General features: G+C 55.7%; 2 protein-coding genes across 4 annotated transcripts in view; both read right to left on the bottom strand.

Moving 5' to 3' along the window:
* LOC309888723 (spermatogenesis-associated serine-rich protein 2-like) lies at positions 1-20,335 on the bottom strand. Of its 2 annotated transcripts, none has more exons than XM_082781217.1 (12): positions 20,189-20,335; positions 14,133-14,212; positions 13,744-13,852; positions 12,887-12,936; positions 11,433-11,691; positions 10,981-11,190; positions 9,068-9,203; positions 3,403-3,461; positions 2,675-2,784; positions 1,622-1,724; positions 1,115-1,332; positions 1-1,020 (listed from the first exon to the last, which is right to left on the bottom strand). In XM_082781217.1, exons 1-12 carry the CDS (start codon positions 20,211-20,213, stop codon positions 742-744), a joined length of 1,638 nt encoding a protein of 545 aa, XP_082637343.1. In that variant the 5' UTR covers positions 20,214-20,335; the 3' UTR covers positions 1-741. The 2 variants fall into 2 exon arrangements, with proteins under 2 accessions (XP_082637343.1, XP_082637342.1); XM_082781216.1 differs by having other exon boundaries at positions 10,981-11,193.
* Positions 20,256-21,411, bottom strand: part of LOC309888724 (dnaJ homolog subfamily C member 22-like) — an 8,044-nt gene continuing 6,888 nt past the window's right edge. The window contains exon 3 of one of the 2 annotated variants that reach the window (XM_082781218.1): positions 20,256-20,545. In XM_082781218.1, coding sequence (XP_082637344.1) covers positions 20,363-20,545 — 183 coding nt within the window. In that variant the 3' untranslated portion in view covers positions 20,256-20,362. The remainder of the gene's footprint in view (positions 20,546-21,411) is intronic. The other variant, XR_014319166.1, reaches the window with a different exon arrangement.

Consider the following 21,411-nt stretch of genomic DNA (forward strand, 5'->3'; position numbering starts at 1 on the left):
GAACGTGAACGTCTTTATTCGAACAAGGCTAAAGGAGGACCCGTCACGCTTCCCACCTGGTATCGCCTAGGATTAGCTCTGCTAATTGATATTGCTATAAATTTAATTTAGGGACAGAGGCCGCGGAAGGAAGGGGAAGGCAAGAAGGGGGGGAGTGAATAAAATGAAGAGATTTCCCCCCAAACATAACAAGAAGAGAGAGGAGCGAAGGGTGCAAACACTGGGTGCGCGTCCCCCCCCTCATGCCCTGAAGGCAGGGGTCTGGATTTCTGCCAGACCCCCCAAAATGCAGCCCCCGGCTCCCCCAAAACCACCTCCAGCCCCCGTTTCGCAGCGCTCAGCCTCATTGCCAGCACGAGGCCGGGGCTGCCACAGGCTCCTCCGAGGTGAGCCCCCAGTGGTGGCACACAGGAAACATAAAAAGAGGCTGGGGGCTGTGTTGGGGCCCCCCCCTGCCGATGGTGGGGTCGGAGCCACAGGGATTTATGGAGGGGAAAGGAAAAGGTGAAAGAAAGGGGAGCGTGGGGAGGGCTGAACACAGGGGGACAGCGCAGCACAGGCGTGAGAACACGGCAGACAACGGAGGGGGGGAAGAAAAAGGGATGAGAAGGAAAAGAAAAAACCAACCGAACCGTGGCATTGAGAACAGAGAAGTGTAAACTTTCCTTCGGTATCAACTCTAGCTAGGAGCTTCCTACAGTCTTGTTCCCTCGCCGGCCCGGAGGGGAGAGCGCGGTGCCCTCAGGAGCTGGCTCCCTCCTGGCGGCTGGCTCGGGGCTTGCGCTGGGGCAGCCCCGCGCTGTGCGTGCTGGGGGGGACGGGGCCGGGCTCCGGGGGCTGCGGCCGGCGGGGGCTGCCCAGGGGCTGGCCCCCCGGGGGGTTCGGATGCTTTCCGTGCGCCTGGCCCGGCCCGCTCCGGTGTCGGTTCCCGCTGGGTCTCCCGGTGGCGGCGGGGGGACCGGGGTGGCGCTGGCCTTGGGACCTGAAAGTGGCTCCTGGGCGCCTGTTCCCCGGAGCAGCCTGGAAGGGAAAAGGGTGGGAGGGTGAGCGAGGGCGGACGGGGGCAGCTCCGGTGCCCCCAAAACAGAGGGAGCCGCCCTGGGGGTGCGGGTACCTCTCGGGGAGGCTGGGGGGGGCGGCTGCTGGTGGCCCCCAGCGCTGCTGCCTCTGCAGGGGCCGAGGGTTTCTTGCTCGCTGCGGTAAGGCTCGAGGCGGAGGCAGAGGCACAGGCGGGGCTGGAGGGAGCGGAGGGCTCGCTGGGACTGCTCAGGGGCACGGCTGTGACAGAGCTGCACCGGGAGCGGGTGGAGTAGCTGTTCTTTGGATGAGAAACTGGAAGAGAAATAGCCCAAAATTCACCTTCTGCACGCGGGAACCCAACCACTCGCCCCCAAGCTGCTGCTGGGGCAGCTCGGGGCTGGAGCCGAAGGCTTGAACAGCAACAGAGCTTTTTGTGGCAAGATTAAACTTCTGTTGTGGGGACCCTAAAGGGGCACAGCTCACAGGGAAAGGAAGGAGAACAGAGCCCCAGGCAAGGGAGGGCTGTCCCGCAGCCGACTCCTCTCCCATTGTTACATTTTGGGGACAGACGTGCAGTTTTGGTGGCTCCCAGCCCGCTCACCTTGCCCGAAGGAGGCGATGCTCTTCTTCAGCACATCCAGATCGCAGGTGAACCGCGCCACCCTGCCCAGCTCCTCGTCGTACTTCCTCTCGCTCACGAAGTGCTTCAGAGAAAAGAGAGAAAACGCGTTAATTCAGCCCATGCACCGAGTTACAGAGCACAGGAATGGGAGACGGAGACAAAGCTCTCCTGTTTTGGCCTAGTAACGGGTATCTGAGCTGCTTGAAAAGCCTCGGCTGAGAAGGCAGGCGGCTACAAGGACTTAAGGAAACCAATGAACAGATTTTTATCCTGCATGACTTTCTCCTCCATGCAAACAGCCTTCCTCGGGCCCCGGGAGCCCAGCTGCAGCCTCACAGCAGCTCCAGTCTGCAGCCAGCGCTGTGCAGGCCTCTGCTCTGGATGCTCAGAGGCAACAGGTTTGTCGGCTGCACTAATCCTGCTACAGGGGCGAGTGCTGCAGGAGAACAGAGGTGACAGCAGCTCGGTTTTCAAGCCGGAGTTTAATTGATCCTTCACGCAACTTCGCACTGACCTCTTGTGACAGGAGCTGGTGTGCCGGCGAGCAGAAGTGTTTTACAGAATATAAAAGCAACTCATGCACAGCAGGCAGGCTCTCCGAGCTAGGTGGAAAGGCAGAGGTCAGCCTGCACCAGCGGGAGGTTTTCACTACTGCTCCGAGGACAAAGCTGCAGCTTGGCCACGTTCCTGGCCCCTGTGCCAGTTCACAATGGCTGAAGGTTGAACTGCACGCACCGGGGTTAATGTTTGGATGGTCGTTTGCTGGCTGAAGTCAGTATTTTATAAACACAAAACATGCTAAGAGTGAAGATTTGGGATGCAGGGTCCCAGGCCCTGCTGCGTGGCTGCAGACAGGAGGATGCAGAGCGCTGGTGACGCTTTTGGATGCTACGGAGAGCAGGAAAGCCTTGCACACAACACAGAACTGCACCCAGAAGCATCAAGAACCCAGGAGGTTACAAAAAAAGTGTGCTGTGTTCGGGTGAGAGTTAGATCAGGTTAGATCAGACAGGAGCAGAGCGGGAAGCTCACCTTTATGTCAGCTCTGAGCTCGACCAGCTGCTCCTCCGACATGCGCACCGCCACGTCAGTCATCTTCTTCAGGGCCTCGGCTTTCCTCTGTCGGCTCACCAGGATTTCCACTGCAGAACAGATCGCAGCTCAGATCGACACCGGAGCAGCCCCAGCCCCTTATTGGTAAGCAGCAGGTGCCCCACAGCCCCCACGGACAGCCCCGTGCCAGCTGCAGAGCAGCCCCAGCTCCCCCCGCCGCAGCCACTCGCGTCTCCAGACGCAGACAGAACCTGAGCTGGGAGCTGACTCGGAGACGGGCACGACACGCAGCTTTAGCAGCTTTGCCTCGCTCCTCTCCCCATGCTAACTACTTCCCCGGGGCCTCCTGGACTCAGGGGGTTGGTGCCGTGTCCCCGTGGAGCTTCCTAACGGCACCAGGCAGGCTGACAAAGCCCGTTCCAGCTGCCCAAAATGCCAAAGTGCTCAGCAACGGCTGTCAGAAGGGTGCAGCTCATCCCCCCCCTCTAACGGGGGCACAGAGCACGTAGGCTGTGACCCATGTCAGGCAGCAAACAATCTGATCAGATAGCTCAAGGTACAGGGCAAGTTCTGGCTGCGCAGCACACTCCGTATTTAGAACAACGTGAGCAGGGAATAAATCAAAATCTGCTCCTCGGGGGGCTGCCTCTTTAGGGCGCAGCAGCACCTGCAGCTCGCCGGGTGCTGGAATAAAGCTGGAGCCTTACTTGCTTCTGCTTTCACTTTGTCCATTTCAGCCAGCAACGCCACCTCGCGATCCATAAGGCTGGGGAAAAAAACAGAGAAAGGAAAAGGATTTAGTAACCAAACAAAGGGGACACCAGATCCTACGGCAGAGGCGCAGCGGTGGCGGTTTCTGGGTTTGTTGGCCAGCGAGCAGAGACCAACAGAGGGCAGCAGGAGCCCGCTGCCAGCCCGGCTTTGTTCCGAGCGGTGCTGCAGGCTCTGCTGGCACAAAACTTGCTCTGGTCAGCGCGGAGCACGGCGCTGCCTTCCCCAAATTCAGCTGGGTGCGTGGTCACCTTACTCCGGTAAAGTCAGAGCCACTTGGCAAGGGCAGAGGGAACGGCAGCCGTGCCGCTGGACTTTAACAGAGCAAAGCGAGGGCGCAGCTCGTGGGAGAGTTGCTCAGGGCACCGACCAGCAGGGCAGGATGGGATCCTCAGCTCCGGGCTTTCGGGCACCTCTTCCCCCACAGCAGCCACTGTGAAGCCACCTGGTTGCCTTGCTTCACTCTTACAGCCTCGGTAGTTAATTAAACCTAGAAAAGCGTCCAGAAAGCCCAGCTCGGGTGCCCTGCCCCACTTCATGGCAGGGCGCACGCTGCCGATGCCAAAAGGCTGCAGGGCTGACCCGGGAGCAGTGCCCACCACCCACCTCTTACGGTCCAAGGGTTTTTCACCCAGGGTGGGAGCACCCCAGGGGGTCACAGCGAAGCATCGCCCCTCGCCAGGAGGCTCCGCGTGCCTCGAGCGTGTCCGTTGCCACGAGACCGTGATTCCCCCGGGTGTCACAGCAGCAGTCTTTGTGCAAGCAGAGCCGTGCAGCTACCAAATTCAGCACGTTTGGGCGACCGAGAGCCTGCCAGCACGGCAGGGCAGGGCAGGGAGCTCTGCAACACCCTCGCTCGCAGCCTGAAGAGGAGGGCTCCGGTCCCACCAAGTGACCGGGGTTACAACGGGAGAGGAAACACCAGTGCTCCCACTCCGGCCAGAGCCAGGTACTGGTGGCTGCTGTTCTGCACCGTAAGGAATCCAACCCCTCACACACACCCTCCTGGAAATGCTTCTGCACTGCGCCTCCCACAGCAAATCCTCGGCTGTGCCGGCGGCATCGCTGCAGCTCACCTCCCCTCGGCCACTGCCAGCGGCTTCAACACGTTCAACACCCAGCCTGTAACGTTCATTTCAGTTCCTGGTCTCTAAATATACGTCCTGGTTTCGGCTAGGAGGGAGTTAATTTCCCCCTAGCAGCTGTTACGGTGCTGTGTTTGGGATTCAGGATGAGAATAGCCTTGATAACACCCCGATGTTTTAATTGTGGCAGAGCAGTGCTCGCACCGAGCCAAGGACGTTTCAGCTCCTCGCTGTCCTGCCAGCGGGCTGGGGGTGCAGCAAGGAGCTGGGGGGGCGACAGACCCAGGACAGCTGACCCCAAACTGGCCAAAGGGCTATTTCATAACTTATGGGGTCAGGCTGGGAATTAATATAGGGGGGCTGGCTGGGTTAGGGGGACCGGGTGGTGAGCAATGGCATGGTGCATCGCTTGTTTGTGCACATTATTAGCAGTAGTACTATTACCATTATTATTTTCCTTTCTTGACCTAAAAAACTGCCTCTGTCTCAACCCACAGCCTTTCATTTCCTTCTCATTCTCTCCCCCATCCCAGAGAGGGATGGGAGAGGGCGAGGGAACGGCGCCGTGACAGCAAAGCTCGCCTTGTACGCGTGAGCTTTCTGCTGCTTGCAGTGCAGACACCGAATTAGACCGAGGGCGATATCAGCAAAGCACAGGGGCAGCCCTTCAGCGCAGGCCATGGGCTTTTTCAGCGAGAAAAGGTTTGCCTGAAGATGGGAAGAGTATTTATTTTAGCGGCCGCCTGAAAGGGAACCCACAGGGCAGCTGAAATGCAAACTCGAGCCGCGGCTCCCGCTCCTCTGCATGTCAGAGAGGATGGAAGCGAGATCAATTTAAACAATTCCCTCTGAACAGCAGCTTTGACATTTGGCGGCTTCTGTTGATTTATCGCTCTGTCCATCTGCCTTTTCAGGGCAGGAATTGTTCCTGCTCGGAGCACAGCAGGGGCCTGATCCAGGTCAGGCACTCTCAGCCCAACTGCGCAAATACAACAGCGCGTGTCAAAAGCTACGCTAATAAGGCTTCACCTTGTTTCCAGCCGTCCCCAGCGCAGCTCGACCTGGCTCCACAACGGCAGAAGCAAGGGCAGGGTCCAGGGAGATGCCCCCGGTGCCTGCCCGGGGCCACATCACCACAGGAATCCCCTGGGCATGCAGCTGAAAGGGTGCGAGCGTGGCCACGACCATTAACCGGGTGCAGGAACAGGCTGGCCACGCTACCCACCCCATAAACATCCCCTCCCTGAGCACACATCACTCCCTGGGAGCCAGTGCCTGCGTTCCAGGGGCTGGTTCGGGCTTCCTCCCGCAGGCAGACCCACACGCACCCCGGCACAGCTTCCAGCCTGCGTCCCTTTGTAATTTAATTTACTCAGCAGAGCTCAGCTGGAGGCCTTTACCCAATTTTACAGTTGGGCTGGCTGAGGAACAGAGGTCAAGTTGCTCAGCCCGAGCTTTGCGTGACGAGTGACTCAGAGCAGCCCCCGGCTCTCTTCCATCCCGAGAAGCCCCCCCCAGGGCTTCTGCTCCCCGCTGCCCCAACCGCCTGCCCCCGGCTCCGCGCTGCTCTGTCCCGGGACAGGAACACAAACCTGCCTCTGCCAGAAGGGCTGGGCTCAAAGAAAGGGAGCTGAGGAAGAAAGAGGGGCAGCAGATGAACCAGGAGCTGCCGAAGATGAAATAAAGCTGAGTGCTCGGCTCAGACCCAGCCGCCAGGAGAGGGGCTCTCGGCCCCGTGCCCACCTCGGTGTGCAGCGCTGAGCTCACCCACCCCACCCTAAAGGCTCGGGGGGGCTCTGATTTGCTGCTTTCCCTGTCAGAAGAAAATATTTTTCCTGCAGGAAAAATATTCTGGGAATTGGGAACTGGCGGGACTCCCTCGTTCAGGTTACCCCATCGTCCCCCAGCCCAGAGGGCTGCAGGAAAGCTGGGGAGGGACTCTGTAAGGGGGTGGGGTGATAGGAAAAGGAGTAATGGCTTTAAAGTAAAAGAGGGCAGGCTTACATTAGATAAAAGGAAGAAATTCTTCACTCTGAGGGTGGCGAGGCACTGGAACCGGCTGCCCTGAGGACCTGTGGGTGCCCCATCCCCAGCAGTGCCCAAGGCCAGGCTGGATGGGGCTGGGGGCAGGTCCATGGGAGGGGTCCCGTTCATGTCAGGGGCTTGGGATCAGATGGGCTCTGAGGTCCCTTCTAACACAAACCACTCTATGATTGCATGATAAATCCTTGCACAGCAGGAAACCCACCCCTGCCCCTCGGGGTGGATTTCGGAGATGTCTCGTGTGCCTGGCCTCGGTGCAGGTCTGACCACGGCGTGTTTCTGGCGAGGGGATGAAGCCCGGAGCCCTCACTGGTTAAAAGGACACCCGAGGTGCGCCTGTGACACACAGGAGCTGGAACGGTCCCCGCTTTGCTTCTCATGTTTCCTGTTTCAGATGAACAAACCTGCCTTTAAATCAGGTTTGCCTTTGGTAGGACGCCAGCCGGAGCAGTGATTCAGCAAGAGGATTTCACTGCTGGATCTCGTCCTATGCCACGGGGTTTTAAAATCCACTAATTGTTCTCTGGGTCAGGAGTGGGGGGGGGGAGAGAAAAAAAAGAAAGCTGTGACGGAACAAATGACGTCTCAGCTCACCGGCGGCTGCATCACTTTCGGGAAAAGGAAGGTGAATCTTTCCTGAATGCCCTAACTGCAGAGGGCTGCCTATGGGCTGCGTGGGGCCGGTGCCTTGCTGGGTGTTTGTCAGAAGGTTCCTGGTGGCCCCGTGCCAGGGGAAAAGGCTCCCGGTGGCCCCGTGCCAGGCCGGCTCCCGGAACCGCGCGTCCTGCTTCGCCCGCCCGCCCTATGGGAGCAGCGCCGCGGGCCTGGACTTGGGTCTTTAACCTCGCCGAACGTGAAGCAAGCCTTCTGCAGGTGATAACACAAAGCCAAAGGGCGAGGATTGCTTATACAGAGCCGGGCACGGTAACCAGCAGAATGACATTTTCCAAAGCAAGGGAGGGTTTTAAGTGATGTTGTAAGGTTGGGAGGCCGATAAAACCCAGCAGAACCCACTGCGTGCGGCGGTGACGCTGAATCGGCCTCAGTCGTGACTCGGCAGCCACTATCAGCAGGGGCTGATATGAATACGAACACACCCGAGTTAGGGCTACAAATCTCTCAGCCATCAGCAGGGAAAATTCCCTCCTGCCACAGCTTTTCCAGAGCACGAGAGGGGCTGGGAGCTCCTCGTCCAGCTTTGGCTCGGAGACCACAAGTGTTAGAAAGCATCAAAACAGGGGGGAGGGCACGCAGACACTGCCAACCCTGCCTCTCCCTCTCACCTCTTTTGTTGAGTTCAAAAGTCATCCATAAACACTCTTTGTCACTATTTTTAGCACATGCTGAATTTAAATGCACGGGCAGCATTCTGCTCCAGGAGAGCACTTCCTGGTAGCAAAGTTCAACACAAGTACACGCAGGAGAAAAAAAAAAAAAGCCCAGGCTGAACAACCAAGTTCGCTGAAGGGCTTCAGAATTCGGCAATCTTTACATCACTACCACTAAACACTCTTGCCTCTGAGGCCACAGAGTTTACAGACACAGATAGCTTTTGACACAGATTTGCACGTCTGCCAAGTCTCTAATCCTTCGGCGTGATAGCAGCGGTTTAGTTACTTGTCAAATATTACTCACTCCAGGCAAGGAGAACTCTCTGTGCAGTTTCTTATGAATATTTCTCCACCAAAAGCAATCACGTTTGTATAACCAAGAAGAACAACTTCTCACTAATACACTCAGTCAGCCAGGACAGCAAGTGCATCTGATGTTAGGACTTTTGGAATATCGCCTTAAAGCACTTACCCAAAACAATGAAAACGTTCATTAAAAAGACCTGATTACACACGTAGGGAACATCGTGCCCAGTATTAAGAGCTTGGTTTAAAAAGGGAGAAGTAATGCTCTACAGAATGATCCTTAATGTGTATTTATGCCTTGGGAAGGATCCTGCTCTTCCACATTCTATTGAACCCTCATTTGAAGACGTCAAATATAAATGTTTGTTTTGAAAAAGACGCAAGCTGCCGCACTCTTTGCTCCCAACACCTCTCCTTCCAGCACCTAGCAGCCAGCAGTTATCTGGAGAGTTCCTTGCCTTATCTGTGTCTAAGATGGCTTTATGGTGCCAGGTTAACTCTCGGACAAAAGCAGTGCCAAAGATCGTCAAGGACCCGGATGGACACACCGAAGCCTCGAAGGTGCTTTAGCCTCCTGCTGCACGAGGGGGATGACAGCTCAAACGCAGGCCCGGCAAAGCTGCCTGCAAAGAAGGCTTCTAAAAACTGCAGAGCACAGGACTTTAGACTCCAGCTTATTCTTTACAACATGCTGAGCTCTCAGACGCTGAAGAACGGCGCTTGGCCAGCAAGGCAAACACCAGCATGCCATTAGGCTGACTGGAAAGCTGAAGTCCTATTCCAAACCCATTGATCTTAATCCTCAACATCTGGATCCGTTCCTACATTTTACTTACCTGCTCTGCAGTTCAGCAAAGACCTGCTTCATCTTCTTAATGGAAGCATCCATTTCCTCTTTCACCACCACCCGGTACCGAGCCAGTGAAACGGTGCAGCGCTGGAGATCCTTCACTGATTTTTCAATATTAGAACCTACCAAGAGACAGGGAGAGCTCAAACAGCCGTGTCAATCACACTGCTAAATCCTCCCACCAGGGATAAATCAAGAGATGGCTTTCCCTCTTATTTTAACACCGTGCACTGCTTGGTTTTAAAAATTTCCTTCCCCAGCACAAAGGCACTAGGTTCAGCAGGGGCAGCCCTAGAGATTTTCCTGCTTAGGAAAGAGCTTCCAGAGCTTGTGGAATTTCCTTCAGTGGGCAGAGATGTCCCTCCACATTTTCAAATACATGATGAGAATCATAGAATTTCTTCCTTATACCTAATCTAAGCCTACCCTCTTTTAATTTAAAGCCATTACTCCTTGTCCTACCACCGTACTTACACCAAATGCATCTCTGAGCCGCTTCCATGTGTGAGAAACCAAGTGGTGTTTTTACAACAGAAGGTGTTTTTGCAGTGGAAAATTCCACTAACTTTGCATATCCAACAGTGATTGTGTGGCACAGCAGTGGGGAGTTACGTTAAGCAGATAAGGGGAAGGTCCCACTGTCCCAAAATAAGGATAGCTAAGAACAACAGGATGAGCAGCACAAAATCAGTAAAAACAAAAATCACGGGCCCTCTAGTCACGAGAGAAGAAGGAAAAAGAAAAGGAAACAGAGAAATTAACAGTTGGTCAAATTAAATTGTACATATAAGGTATAGAAGTGCGTCGAGTAGGTTGTGTCAGCCAAAAAAAAATATGTGTCAGCCTGTAGTACTCAGCCAAAGAGGAAATGGGAGAAATCAGGTGTTGGGTAATAGGGAATAATATAAGGTTATGATAAACTTCTACTGCGTGCTCCTGCTTGCAGGACGCTTGCCATTGCAATCATAAATAAAATAGCTTCACAGAAGACCCTGTCTGAAAAAATAGAGATTTTTCTTGCATGTGTTAGGGACAGGAAACAAGGGAAGCGAATTCAGCTCCCAAGACCAGCACACAGCATCACTGAGTGAATCGGCTCTTTGCTTGGGGAAGAGAAGTATCTCGGGAGCTAAAATTAAATCTGTACAAAAGGTTATTTCCTCAGCCCAGGAGACGAGAGGATTGGCTCTCTGCTGCCAGGGTTAGTCTCTGCGTCTCAGCTCACCATCAGGGCGCAGCACCTTGCCCGAGCCCTCCGCAGCTTGCCGGAGCGCAGTTGCCCCCTGCCAAGCTCCATTAACAACTGCTCATTACAGCTTTGGAGTGCAGCACCAAGGTGAACCACCACCACCGCGTCTCACCGCGCTAAGTATAATAACTGTGAGCACAATCGGGGTCTCTGAGGTCCTTCCTGTCCCCCCTTGTTATTGTAAGAACTCAGCTGTGGAGAAAGCACTCAAAGGAGGAAAAAAAATGTGGTGGAAGGAGGCTGTCACTTCTTGTAACGGGGCCGGACCAAACTTCTGGCCTCGTGACAAATTCTCACAAAAGATGAGAAACAACCTAAAGGCTCGGTGAGGGAGCACGCAGAAGAATGGGCTAAACGTATGCAGCGAGACTGGCTGCCTCCTCCCCGGCTTCTCACACACACATGGGTTTGCTGCCCCGGGCACTACAGCTAAACTGCTGTCAAGATTCCCCACTGTGCGTAGGGGAGAAGAGGAGAAGAGTGCGAGTCGGTGGCCAGATAATACGAAGCACGTTAGCTTGCATTAAAATCAAAGTCCAGCACGCCTCACCGCTATCTGCCAGCGACACCGCGGAAGAGGTGGTGAGAATTTGGCCAGCAGCAACCTGCCGTGGCACCGGAGTGGGTGCAGACCCCCCCCAGGGCCTTACCGAGCTTCTTGTTAGCAGGTGAGACGGGAACGTCGTCCAGCCGTGCTCCGGGCAGGCAGGCAGGAGCCGAGGTGCTCGCCGTGGATCTGGACAGAGACCTGCTAGCGCTCCTCTGCTCAGGCCGCTGTCTAAGAGATGAAGGGCTCTGGGAAGGATGCATGGTGAGCGATTTTGTGTCAAAGCCTGCTATTCCATTCTCTAGCTCAGGCACTGCTGTAGAAAAGCACACTCGTTTACAGGGGAACGCGAGGAGGACAGCAGAGCCCTGACCGCCTCTTTACGACAGCGAGCAGAAAGCAGAAAGCGAGGCGAGCTGCTCGCTCCTGAAGAGCCGTCCAAAGAGCTCAGCACCCAGAGCTGACCCGAAACAAAGGAACCCAACGGGCAAGAGGCAGCCCTCTGCTCTTTAAACGCTCGGTGCCCGTCTCCTGCGGCACCCTACAGAGACTGACCTGTTCTATCAGGCATGGCTGGTGCGGCGGACTCGCAATCCTCTAGCTCCCTGGCATCAACCGAGAGCGCATCCAAACGTTCGCTGAGCGAGTCCACAGACTCGGTGTCGTGGGCGCAGCCGTTCACATGGTAACCGTTAATCCCACCCTGCTCCGAGTCCGCCGACGGCTCCTCTTCAGTGGGCACCAATTTCCCGGGGTCTGCGAGGCCAGGGCTCGGCTCGGCTTGCGGTTTCGGTTTGGTTTTCTTCTTCTTGTTCTGAGGATTAGGCATCCGCGCCACAAAGGGGGGGAAAAAAAAAGAAAAGAAAACAAAACACAACACGTTAAGCTTAATTCCTAAAGGGAAAATTAAGCTTATGCTTACTGGCTGAAAGTAGCTGAATTAAGTGCTTTTTCGGCCAGCCTGGCTGTTGATTCTATTAACAGTCGGAGGGATTTATTCCACAATGAGGACAGATACGGGGGCATTAACGCGACACGAATGCGTTATCCTCTCTGGCGGTGCGCCAGCGAGACCAAAGCTGCGTAACCGATGGGCAACGGGAGAGATTTGGGGCCACAACCCGCAGCAGCCCCGCGCCGCTCGGGGGGAGCTCCCAGGGCTTTCTGCGGCAGCCAGGCAGAACTTTCTTTTATTCCAGTCCTCGCTCTGACAAAAATTCCCTCGTTTCCCAGCACGTGGCTGTGCAGTCGCAGTTTCTCCCTCCCCGTTTCATTCTGGTGCTTTTCAAGAATTCAAAGGAGCCCTTCTGAATAATTACGATTTGATTCTTGCCCTGGTGGATTTAGACATTATAATATCAAGTCCTGGAACTTTGCAAATCTTTATTTAACCGTTTCACAGGGGTCTGAGCAGAGAACTAGGCAAAACAGGCGAGGAAGCTTACATGACACAGAAATATATTTCCACAGACCTCAGCATTAAATGCAACTGTTCAGCTCCAAAGGTTACCGATGAAAAATGGAACTGCACGACTATCCGAACAGTGAATTACAGAGCTCTGTGGAAATAAAGGGACCTGAGAAAGATTTACTTCAGCGTGGGGCTGGGAGTGTGGATTAGGGGTCCTGCGGAGGGTCAGCAGAATAAAAGCTATCGCTAGGGCAGTAAGTCTCGAAGCCTTTTTTCCGCTGCTGCACCCACCACAATGTGCCTGACAACTAAATTGAATGCAAATGGGGTGAGACGATGATGTTTACAACTTGCACTGAAGTTACCGTGTAAATCATTGCCCTGAATGGTGAGGCACCTGAAAACCTAGTGAGCGTCTCGGGGAGTCTGCTCTGCTACCATCAATATACGCGTTTGTTCTCTGCTTTCTTTTCTCATTGAAATTATGAGGAATGCTTGCTGTTCTCTGCAGCCTGGATTTATGCCCTCCCTCATCCTCAAAAAAAAAAAAATAAAAGAGGAGATAAATACCTTAGTAAAGTATATTTAAAGGCATTACCTTTTTTTTGCCTGTTACAGTCCACTCTTTCAGTACTTCGCTGGCATTGCCTAAAACAAAAAGGCAGAGGTGAGCGGTGGACAAGGCACCTGCCTCCAGCCCTTTCATGTGGAAGCACCTCCACACCTGGCACCAGCCGTGACACTTCCTATGCCCAGCAGTTTCAGTTCTCTTGGCTGACGTAACAAAAGGATCGGTTTCGTTTTTGCTCTGGCCCGAAGAGGACTACACCCTTAGTACACAGGCCAGCTGTTTCCAGACAAACATCCTTGCTTTGGCTCTGTCACAGCACAGGTCTGGGTGTTCAGAGCCCTGCAGGAGCAGTTCTGAGCTCGGGGGCAGACACACGCTGGATTTCTCTTCCAGGGACCCCGGCTCAGGATGCCCAAAGCCTCCATGGGTTCCGTGTGGCTGTCTGTGCTGGTCAGCACAGCAACAAGAGCAGCAAAGCGAGGGGCAGCATCACCAGCAGGGTCAGAAAACCCATCTAACACAGCACAAAGCACAGACAGCAACTCTGGAAGCTGAAGACATGCCTGGTTTTGCACATATGAGCAAGAGTTTCTGTGATTGCACACCTAACACCCATTACCTAATGAGCTATCGAGTACTTCTCTCTGCCTTGACCCCCGGATGGACAAACACCACCAGAAATTGGGAAGGAATTGGCTGCTGCTTGCCTTTGTGCAGAGCCTGTACTTGGGCGTGCTGGGAAGCTCCAAGAGCTCCCTGCCAACTGGGGCACTTACACACAGCCCCAGCTGCACGAGCACTGTTGCTTCCCAAAAAAGGTCCACAGACAGGGCATGTCCGAGTCCCGAGGCCACGAAGCCAGCCAAAAAACCCACCACGGTTACCTTCCATGAAGGCCTGCACCGTTCTGTCCACGCAGTTGTCGAAGTGCTGCAGCACGAGGACGATCTCGTTGTTGCTCCTGTTGGGGACGATGGCACGCACTGCGCTGATCTAGAGGGAAGGGAAGAGGTGACACGTAAACCACCCGCTTTCCCCCGCGCTGTGCCTGCAGCGACCCTTCTGCAAGCAGTCTGAAACCCTTAACTGATGACTTCCTTATAAAACTTTAATGTGCCGGGACAATTTAGCCTGAATAAAATTTTGCTTTTGACAGAACTGCAGTTAGCTCCCAGACAGAAGCATATTTCACCTCCGAGAGCAGATAAAGATACAGCGTTCACGAGCTCTTCCACAGCACGTGGCGAGTTCAGGTCTCGGCAGACACATTTACCTTCTCCTTCATGTTTTCAAAGGTTCCTCCTTGGGCCATCACGGTGTTGGACTGCACATCAAAAATAAACCCAGACGGATCTGTGAAGACAAAGGAGAGGGAGGCTGTCTTCTGAACAACAGGCACCAGGAGGCGTTTGGAGGGAGACGAAGCGAGGTCAGCCCCGGCTGGTTGCCTTGCCGGGGAGGAGGCTGAAATCCTACAGGCGCACAGCGTCCGCGGGCCGCTCCTGTTACCGGAGGGTAACCAGCCGTGACGTCCCAGCCTCGCTCCAGGACCAGGTTCTGTTTCACCAGCCGGAGTGCCACGAAGTAATCCCGGCTGCACCCAGCGTGCCAACGCCCCGCTGACCTCAGGAAGCCAATAAAACTCTGACACCAACCACGGGGCAGAGCCGTGAGCCAACAAACACAAGCCCCAGCAGGGCTGGCCCGTGAGAGAGCCTCGCTGAGGCCGACCCGTTCCACCCCCCCTGTTTCTGCATTAATCTTTTACTGAGCCCAGTAATAAAGAGTTAATGACAGCCTCAGCGCGAGAGCCTTGGAGCAGCGCGCTCACCAATTTCCTCCACCTGGAGGTACAAATGGCAAGCAGCCTGATAAATGGGGTTGAAGATTCAGCCGCTCGCGCTCCCCGCCAGCTGCGATCTCCAAGGTAATGCTTCTTTTCCAAAAGAGACCCGCAATTGAGGCGGCCATCGCCAACAGCTCTGCTCCCTGCCAGCGAGCAAAGGTCGCCGAAATCCGCGGGCCCTGCTGCGAGAGAGCACCACGAGGGGCTGGGATCCCAGACCCACGCTGGATTTGGCTGCCAAAGGTCTGCGCAGCCCAGATTTCAGGTTTGCTACAAAAAAAGGGACAAAATAGATCACGGGTGGACACCCCAGCAGCCCCACCTCCTGCTCCAAGCCCCTACAGCCCTTTCCAGGGACTTCCCATGCACGCAGAGCACCGAGGGCAGATTTCCTACAAGGGCACCAGCTCGGGCACGAGGCCGGGGTCCTCCTGCCGAGCTCCTCAGCCGGGTTCCTGCAGGTGCCACCGCTCGGTGGCTCCAGGGACAGGGCCACTGGCAGGGACAGGGCAGCTCGCCCGGTCACTGCCCTGTGCCGTAGCCCAGCCTGCTGTACCCAGCTGCTGATTCACGTTCCTTCCCTCACCTCCCCTAAATAACTCGTACGTGGCGTTGAGACACACCATTGACTCCCGCGGTTCCCAGACATTGATGTAGCATTTAAACCGCGATGCCTCCAAATACAGTGACAGAATTGTGAGCATGATGGAAAGGTCAGGCTCTTATTAAGGCTACAGATGAACGGTTAAATTCTTCCCCGCTCCATCCTCACCCGCTGCAGCCCCATGAGCAAGATTTTCTCAAGTTTCCGGAGCTCGCAGGAGTTTGAGCTCCCAACTTTGCAGCCCTTAATCTTGTAAATGGCCTTCAGATTCCCATCGCCGAGTGAGGATTCGCAATCTTTTTTCAGAACCCTCCTCGCAGAGTGGTCCACCGAGGACCCAGGTGCCAGGGAAGATGAAGCTTGGCTCCCCCCAGCAGCACCTTCTCAATCCCATCCCTCCCACATCTCTACTTGCGCTCGGTCTTCCAGGGCACCGGACCTGTCAGCGCCGCGCTCCCAGCTGCCTCTCCAGCTCCCCATCGCTCCGCCACGGCCCGAGTCCTCCTTGGTGAGAAAACGTTTATCATGCAAAAATTATGCAACGGAGACTACGCCGTATACATTTGATATTGCCCAGGAGCACTGCCAGGCATCATTAAAAGGGCTGCTGGCGCTCGGGTCTCTCGTGGTAGCGGCTACTTGCAAGAGTAGACGGAATTTAAAGCGCTCACGTCCTCGCCGACACCATCCTGGCTGCCACTGGTGGCTCTGGGATTTGGGGAATGAACATCTTAGCGGGGACAGAGAGCCCCTCAGCACCGCCAGGGCTCTGACTGTGCCCGACGTGTCGAGGCTCTCCGCTGCTCGGGCTGAGCTGTGCTCCTCGAAGCCGGCACCACGCGGTGCTACCCCGGTGATTTGATGTGATAAACTCCAGGGGCGACGCTAACGGCCTTAATTGCCTCTGTGTTCCCAGCTGTATCCTCCAGAAAAGCGGGGTGGCAAGAGATCATTCATCCCCCGTCCTTTACTGCTGCGTTTCAGTGCTATTTCTCGGCCTGATCGTTCCTCCTCAACAGGAACACCGAGGGCACCAGGAGGAATCCACCCTACCCAATATCGTGCTGCTGGCTTCTTTCAGTCTGCTCCTCCTGCAACTCTGCTAATTAGCCCTTCCTGCACGAGACACGTGCAAGAATTACAGCTACACCCTCAGAAAGCTCTGCTTCTTGGCAGCCAGCAATCAGAACAGCCTGGGGCAGACACGGGCCAAGTGTGGTGGCCCCCCAAAGCCTCCTTGCTACGGCAGCACCGAAAGCCCTGCTCCGAGTGATGCCGGGCTCATGGAGCCCCAGCATCGCTGCCTGGAGTGCAGCTGAGATTTGGTTAAATTGGGAAACATTTATAGGGTCTGCAGCTTCTCAGGTCGGTGGTAACCACGCCGGCTCTGCCAGGCACAGCTCTGCCACGGAACACGAAGCACCTGAAGCATCCTCCTGCTCAGGGCGAGGTAGAACCCCTTCGCTCCACCGGCCTGCTCTTTCAGGCGTATCCGTAGATGAAAATACCCCAAAACACGGGTAAATCAGGATTTCCGAAAGAAACGCTGTTTAAAAGATCACGTCCGTGGGAGCTGTTTGTGGTTCTGCTGCTCCCAGGCTCCAGGCGTTGCACTTCGAGCTCCACAGCTCGTGTTTGGCAGCCCGGAGCGTGCTGCTTTTCCTTAAAAACTCTGTCCCCACGCCCTGCTCTTGGGGAACCAAACCTAAGCTCTCTCCCCGTGAATTTGAGGGCAATAAGTACGAAACTGGGGTGGAATCAACACCGGTCTGCTTGGGATCAGTTCGGGATGCTGCCACCGATACGTTTTGTTGACATCTAATTGAGCAAAACTACGAGTGTTCCAGCACCTGCCGGGTAGAAATTAACGCCGTGCTTTACAGGGATGCAGAACAAAAGAAAAATGAGGTCTCCTGCAGGACTTGACAGCTACCTCTGCCTGCTCTTACCATCCAGGAGAACAAACGCCGCCACCGTGCGCATCTGCGAGCCCTCCCTGCCACCAAAATGCACGGAGCCACGCGAGGGGCTGTGCTTGGCCGACGAACTCCCTTTGCTCAGCCTCCGTCATCGCTCGCTGCCGGGGTCCACTCAAAAACTGGGGCTTGGTGCCTCCAGCAGCTGCCGTGGAAACTATTTCAGTGCCCAAAGAGAGCGCCACGCGATGAGCAGCCCGAGGAGGTGGCAGCAGCACGGCAGGGTTTTGCTAGGCAAGAAACCCCGCTTAGTTTTTCAGATCGGTTTGAAGGGCCCAAGCACGCACGCAGTGTTTGAGTCCAAACCTGACACAGGAAAGGGATCGGGGCCACAAGGGGGACCTGCAACCCCGAGATCTCCCCCCTGAGAGGGGGGACAGGCTGCCAGAGGTTCAAGCCCAGGAGAAGCAGAACAGCATGACCTACCAAGGCACGATGCATCCCACATGCAGGGCAACAGGCCTGATGGCTTGGAAGAGGGGGAAAATTGAACGAAGAATTAAAACAAAGATTGCCCGCAACAGGCTGAACTCGCCGTGGGGCAGCTCTCCAAGCACGAGGCCGGGCAGTGCCTCTGCTTCCAGCACACGAGCAGTGGGGCAAGGCAGTGGGGCAGTTTTGGGAAGCCTGCCCGCGTTGCCCTTCCCCAGCTGGCTCCCATCCGTACACAGGGGATGGAAAAATCAAATCGAACCTGGAGACGGAGGGATGCGGCCAGAGCCCCCACGGGCTCCCGGCATCAGCCCCTCACAAGCCAGGAGGGGATTTATGGGGTTACAAAATGTGCTCCACGTCCAGCTCCGTGTTCCCTGCACGACTCGGAGCGGCGTGGAGATCTCCTGCTCTGTGGGTTTTGCCCCAAGTCCTCCAGGCACGGGCTGAGCACACAGCGAGCAGCCAGGTTGTGCCAAACAGCTTCTCCTCCTCCTCGAGTGTCGTGCGGGTAAACAAAGGGGGAGATTCAAAGGATTCAAAGGGAACTCCTCACTCCGCCGTGCAGGCTCCCCGCTGCTCTGGCTGAAACCTCCTTTGCCAGCGACCGATCCCAGAGACCCTTCCCCTCTCCGAAACTCACGCAGGGTGATTTCTCATCCGTCGAAACGGCTCCGTGATGCATCCAGATGAGCAGGAGCGCGAGCGCCGCTCGGTTCAGGCACCTGGCACGCCTACAGCCGCGGGCTGATGTCCGGAAACAAGATTTATGTGATTGCTTTGTATCCCGGGGTCAGCAGTCATTCCCGAGCCCGGTGCTGCTTTCACTCAAATCAATTAATCGAGTCGGAAGGGGGGATGAGAGGGAACACGCTCGCTTGGCACTGGGAGGGGGGGGAAGAGAAGCGCTGGGAACCGCGGATCACTAAGCCAACGAATCTCCCAGACGCTGGAAAAATATTTATTGAGCAGTCTGGCATCACGGAGACTACCTGCCCTCCGAATTTCTGAATCGCCCCTTACCGAGTGGGTGAGGGCTGAGAGGAGCCGTCCGGCGCAGCCCAGGGGATGGAGCTACGCGTGGGTGCGCACACGGGTTTGGAACGGGGCTGATTTCACGCCTGGGCTGCAGGCTGAAGCGTTTTCCCTTCTGATGAGTTGAGGGGTTCACAAAGGGCCGGGGCTCTTCTAGGCGGCAGCAGCAGCAGGTGGGTTCTTGATTCGGTTTCAAACCTGCTGCATTATTTACCACGGCTCAAACTCGTTCTGCACCTCTCAACACCTCTCTCCGGCCCTCTCTTACGCAGCACACGGCTTTTGCTTTGCCTTCAGAAGAAAGAGCAACCGAAGAGGCGATCCTCACCTGCCCAAACCCAGGCCCTCACAGAGGGTTGGGAAACACCACAGCACCACGCTGACACCGTGAGCAGCAAAGGAGCACCCCAAAGCCGGGCCCAGCACGGCAGCAGCTCTCCCTGTCCCTCCCCAGCAGTCTCCCAGAGCCTTCTTCCCTTGCCCTGCCCGGCCGCAATAATTCCTCCCTGCCCCCCAAGGAGCATTTTCTCTCCCCGTGTGCTCAGCACCAGCAGCTGCCGGGCTCCACGTCCAGCAGCTGGGAAAAGGCAATTTCGTTACGACTTGCACCGAGGCTTCCGAAAGCACAGCCACAGACACAGCATTTTAAAAGCCGTTCAAGAATCACCCCGCGCTGTAATTTCCATAACTGCTGCTAATTGCTTCAAATCATGCCCGGGTCTAGCTGTCAGAGGACAGCAGGGCTCCTCAGGTAGGCACCGCCGCTACGCCAAAGCTGCTCGGAGAAAGGAAATCTACAGAGAACAAAAGCTCTTCTCCTGAGGCAGAGGACACGAATTGTCAAACCCGTGCGCCTTAAATTATTAATTAGCAGTCGGCTCAAATAAAAAGAAACTCGTAACCCTCCACCCCTCCCCGCGCTCCCTGGAATTAATGCTTCACGTGTGGCAGCTGAGATCCCTCGCTGAAATAAGCTGCTCGATGCAGCTTTGCCTCTGAACGTGCAACGGCAAAGGAAGGGGACGGGGTGAAGCTCGGCAGATTTAATCCCACAGCCGCCCCGAGAGCACGCCGGGGAGGGGAAGCCTCGCACGGCCGCCGCTGGGGACCCCAGGGAGGAGGGGAGAAAATAATAAGTTTGGCTCTGCAACTCCTCAGCCGCTGAAAATCTTTCTCTCCTGCTTTCTGACAGCGGAGTCGCGGCAATATTACCAACAGACCTGTCCAGCTGGACACCTGAAACGCTGCTAGAAATGTCAGCAAACCCAACAGGTTGCACCGTGTCACCACGAGAGTGACAATAAGCTGTCAAGTGACATTAGCAGCCTGGAAGGGAGCATAGCAAAAGCAATTAACCCCTTCCCTAATTGATAACTTCGGAATCAATCGTGCTGTTTATTGGCATTTTGACTGCACCACAGCCGCACGCATCTTACCTTTCGGATTTTGCTTTTTAGACATCTCGGCGTGTTTGCGCTAACGTCCAGCTACACAAGACGGGGGGGAAAAAATAGAAAAAAAAAAAGAGAGAGAAGAAAAAAAAAAAAAGAAAAAGAGTCCTTGCCCTCGAGTACCGTAGCTGGCAGTTGCAATTCACACGCCGCCTTGTTTCAACGCGGGAAGCGGCAGATATCTGGTTTGGGATGGCAAAATCCCAGCTGCGAGGGCAGGCAGGGTCTGGAGTTGTCAGAATCGTGCTGACAGGCCAGCAGAGCACCGCGGCTCCTTCCTCTGAAAAGCAGCTCCTTGTCACGCCGCCTGACTGCTGCCGTTGGTGTCGGTCTTCTCGGGTTCTGAGTAGGAAAAGGAGGAAAAAAAAAAAAAAACACAACAGAGGAAGTAAGAAATTGCTGCTGAACTAGCCAAAGGCGTACCCCAAGTCTCTCAGCTTGTCAAAATCATCCTGCTGATGCTTTTTCTGAGGAAAATAAAGTGTATTTTGTACCCGGCGCTGCAGAAGCAACATCAAACACAAAGCACCAAGCTCCCTACACACTCGCAGGGTTTCAACAGGCTTCACCCGGAGCTCCTGCAGCACCCCGGGACGCCAGGAAAACCTTATGGCCAGGGAGATTTGGGGGGCTCAGAGCCCAAAGAGCACCGCACAACCACCGGGCTCACGAAGAGCCACGAGCCGAGGGGGACCAGGAGCACGGATCCTGGGCTCGGTGCCACGGCAGCCTCGGATCTCTCCCGTGCACACAGGCAGAGCTCACACGTTTTCCCCGCTGGTTTCAGCGGAAAACCACGCTGCAGGGACGGCTCTGCGTGGCGTTACGGGCGCGGATCTTCACCCGTGAGGGTGAGCGGAGCCGGGGGGAAGCAGCGAGGGCAGGCGCACGCCAAGGGAGCTGACAGGTTAAACAAAGAGCACCGGGGCGCTCCACTCGGTGTAAGGAAACAATGGAGAGCTTCCCGGCCCCGGGAAGGAGGCAGCCCCTCCTCGCCAAGCCTCCTGGCCGCCTTCGTGGCGAGGAGGGAAAGGCACAGCCCGGCCGTGCCAAGCTGCGAGGCGCACGCGGCCGAGAGACCTCGTACGCTGCTGGTGGGGCCATCAGGGAACACGATGAGAGAGAAACACACGCCTAATTTGCTCCAGGAACAATTAGAAGCTCAACTCCCACCCGCCCCGGCCAGGATCATTTTTTTAGGGCCGTCC

Source organism: Aythya marila, assembly GCF_965140915.1.
Source record: "Aythya marila genome assembly, chromosome: 30".
Taxonomy (NCBI): domain Eukaryota; kingdom Metazoa; phylum Chordata; class Aves; order Anseriformes; family Anatidae; genus Aythya; species Aythya marila.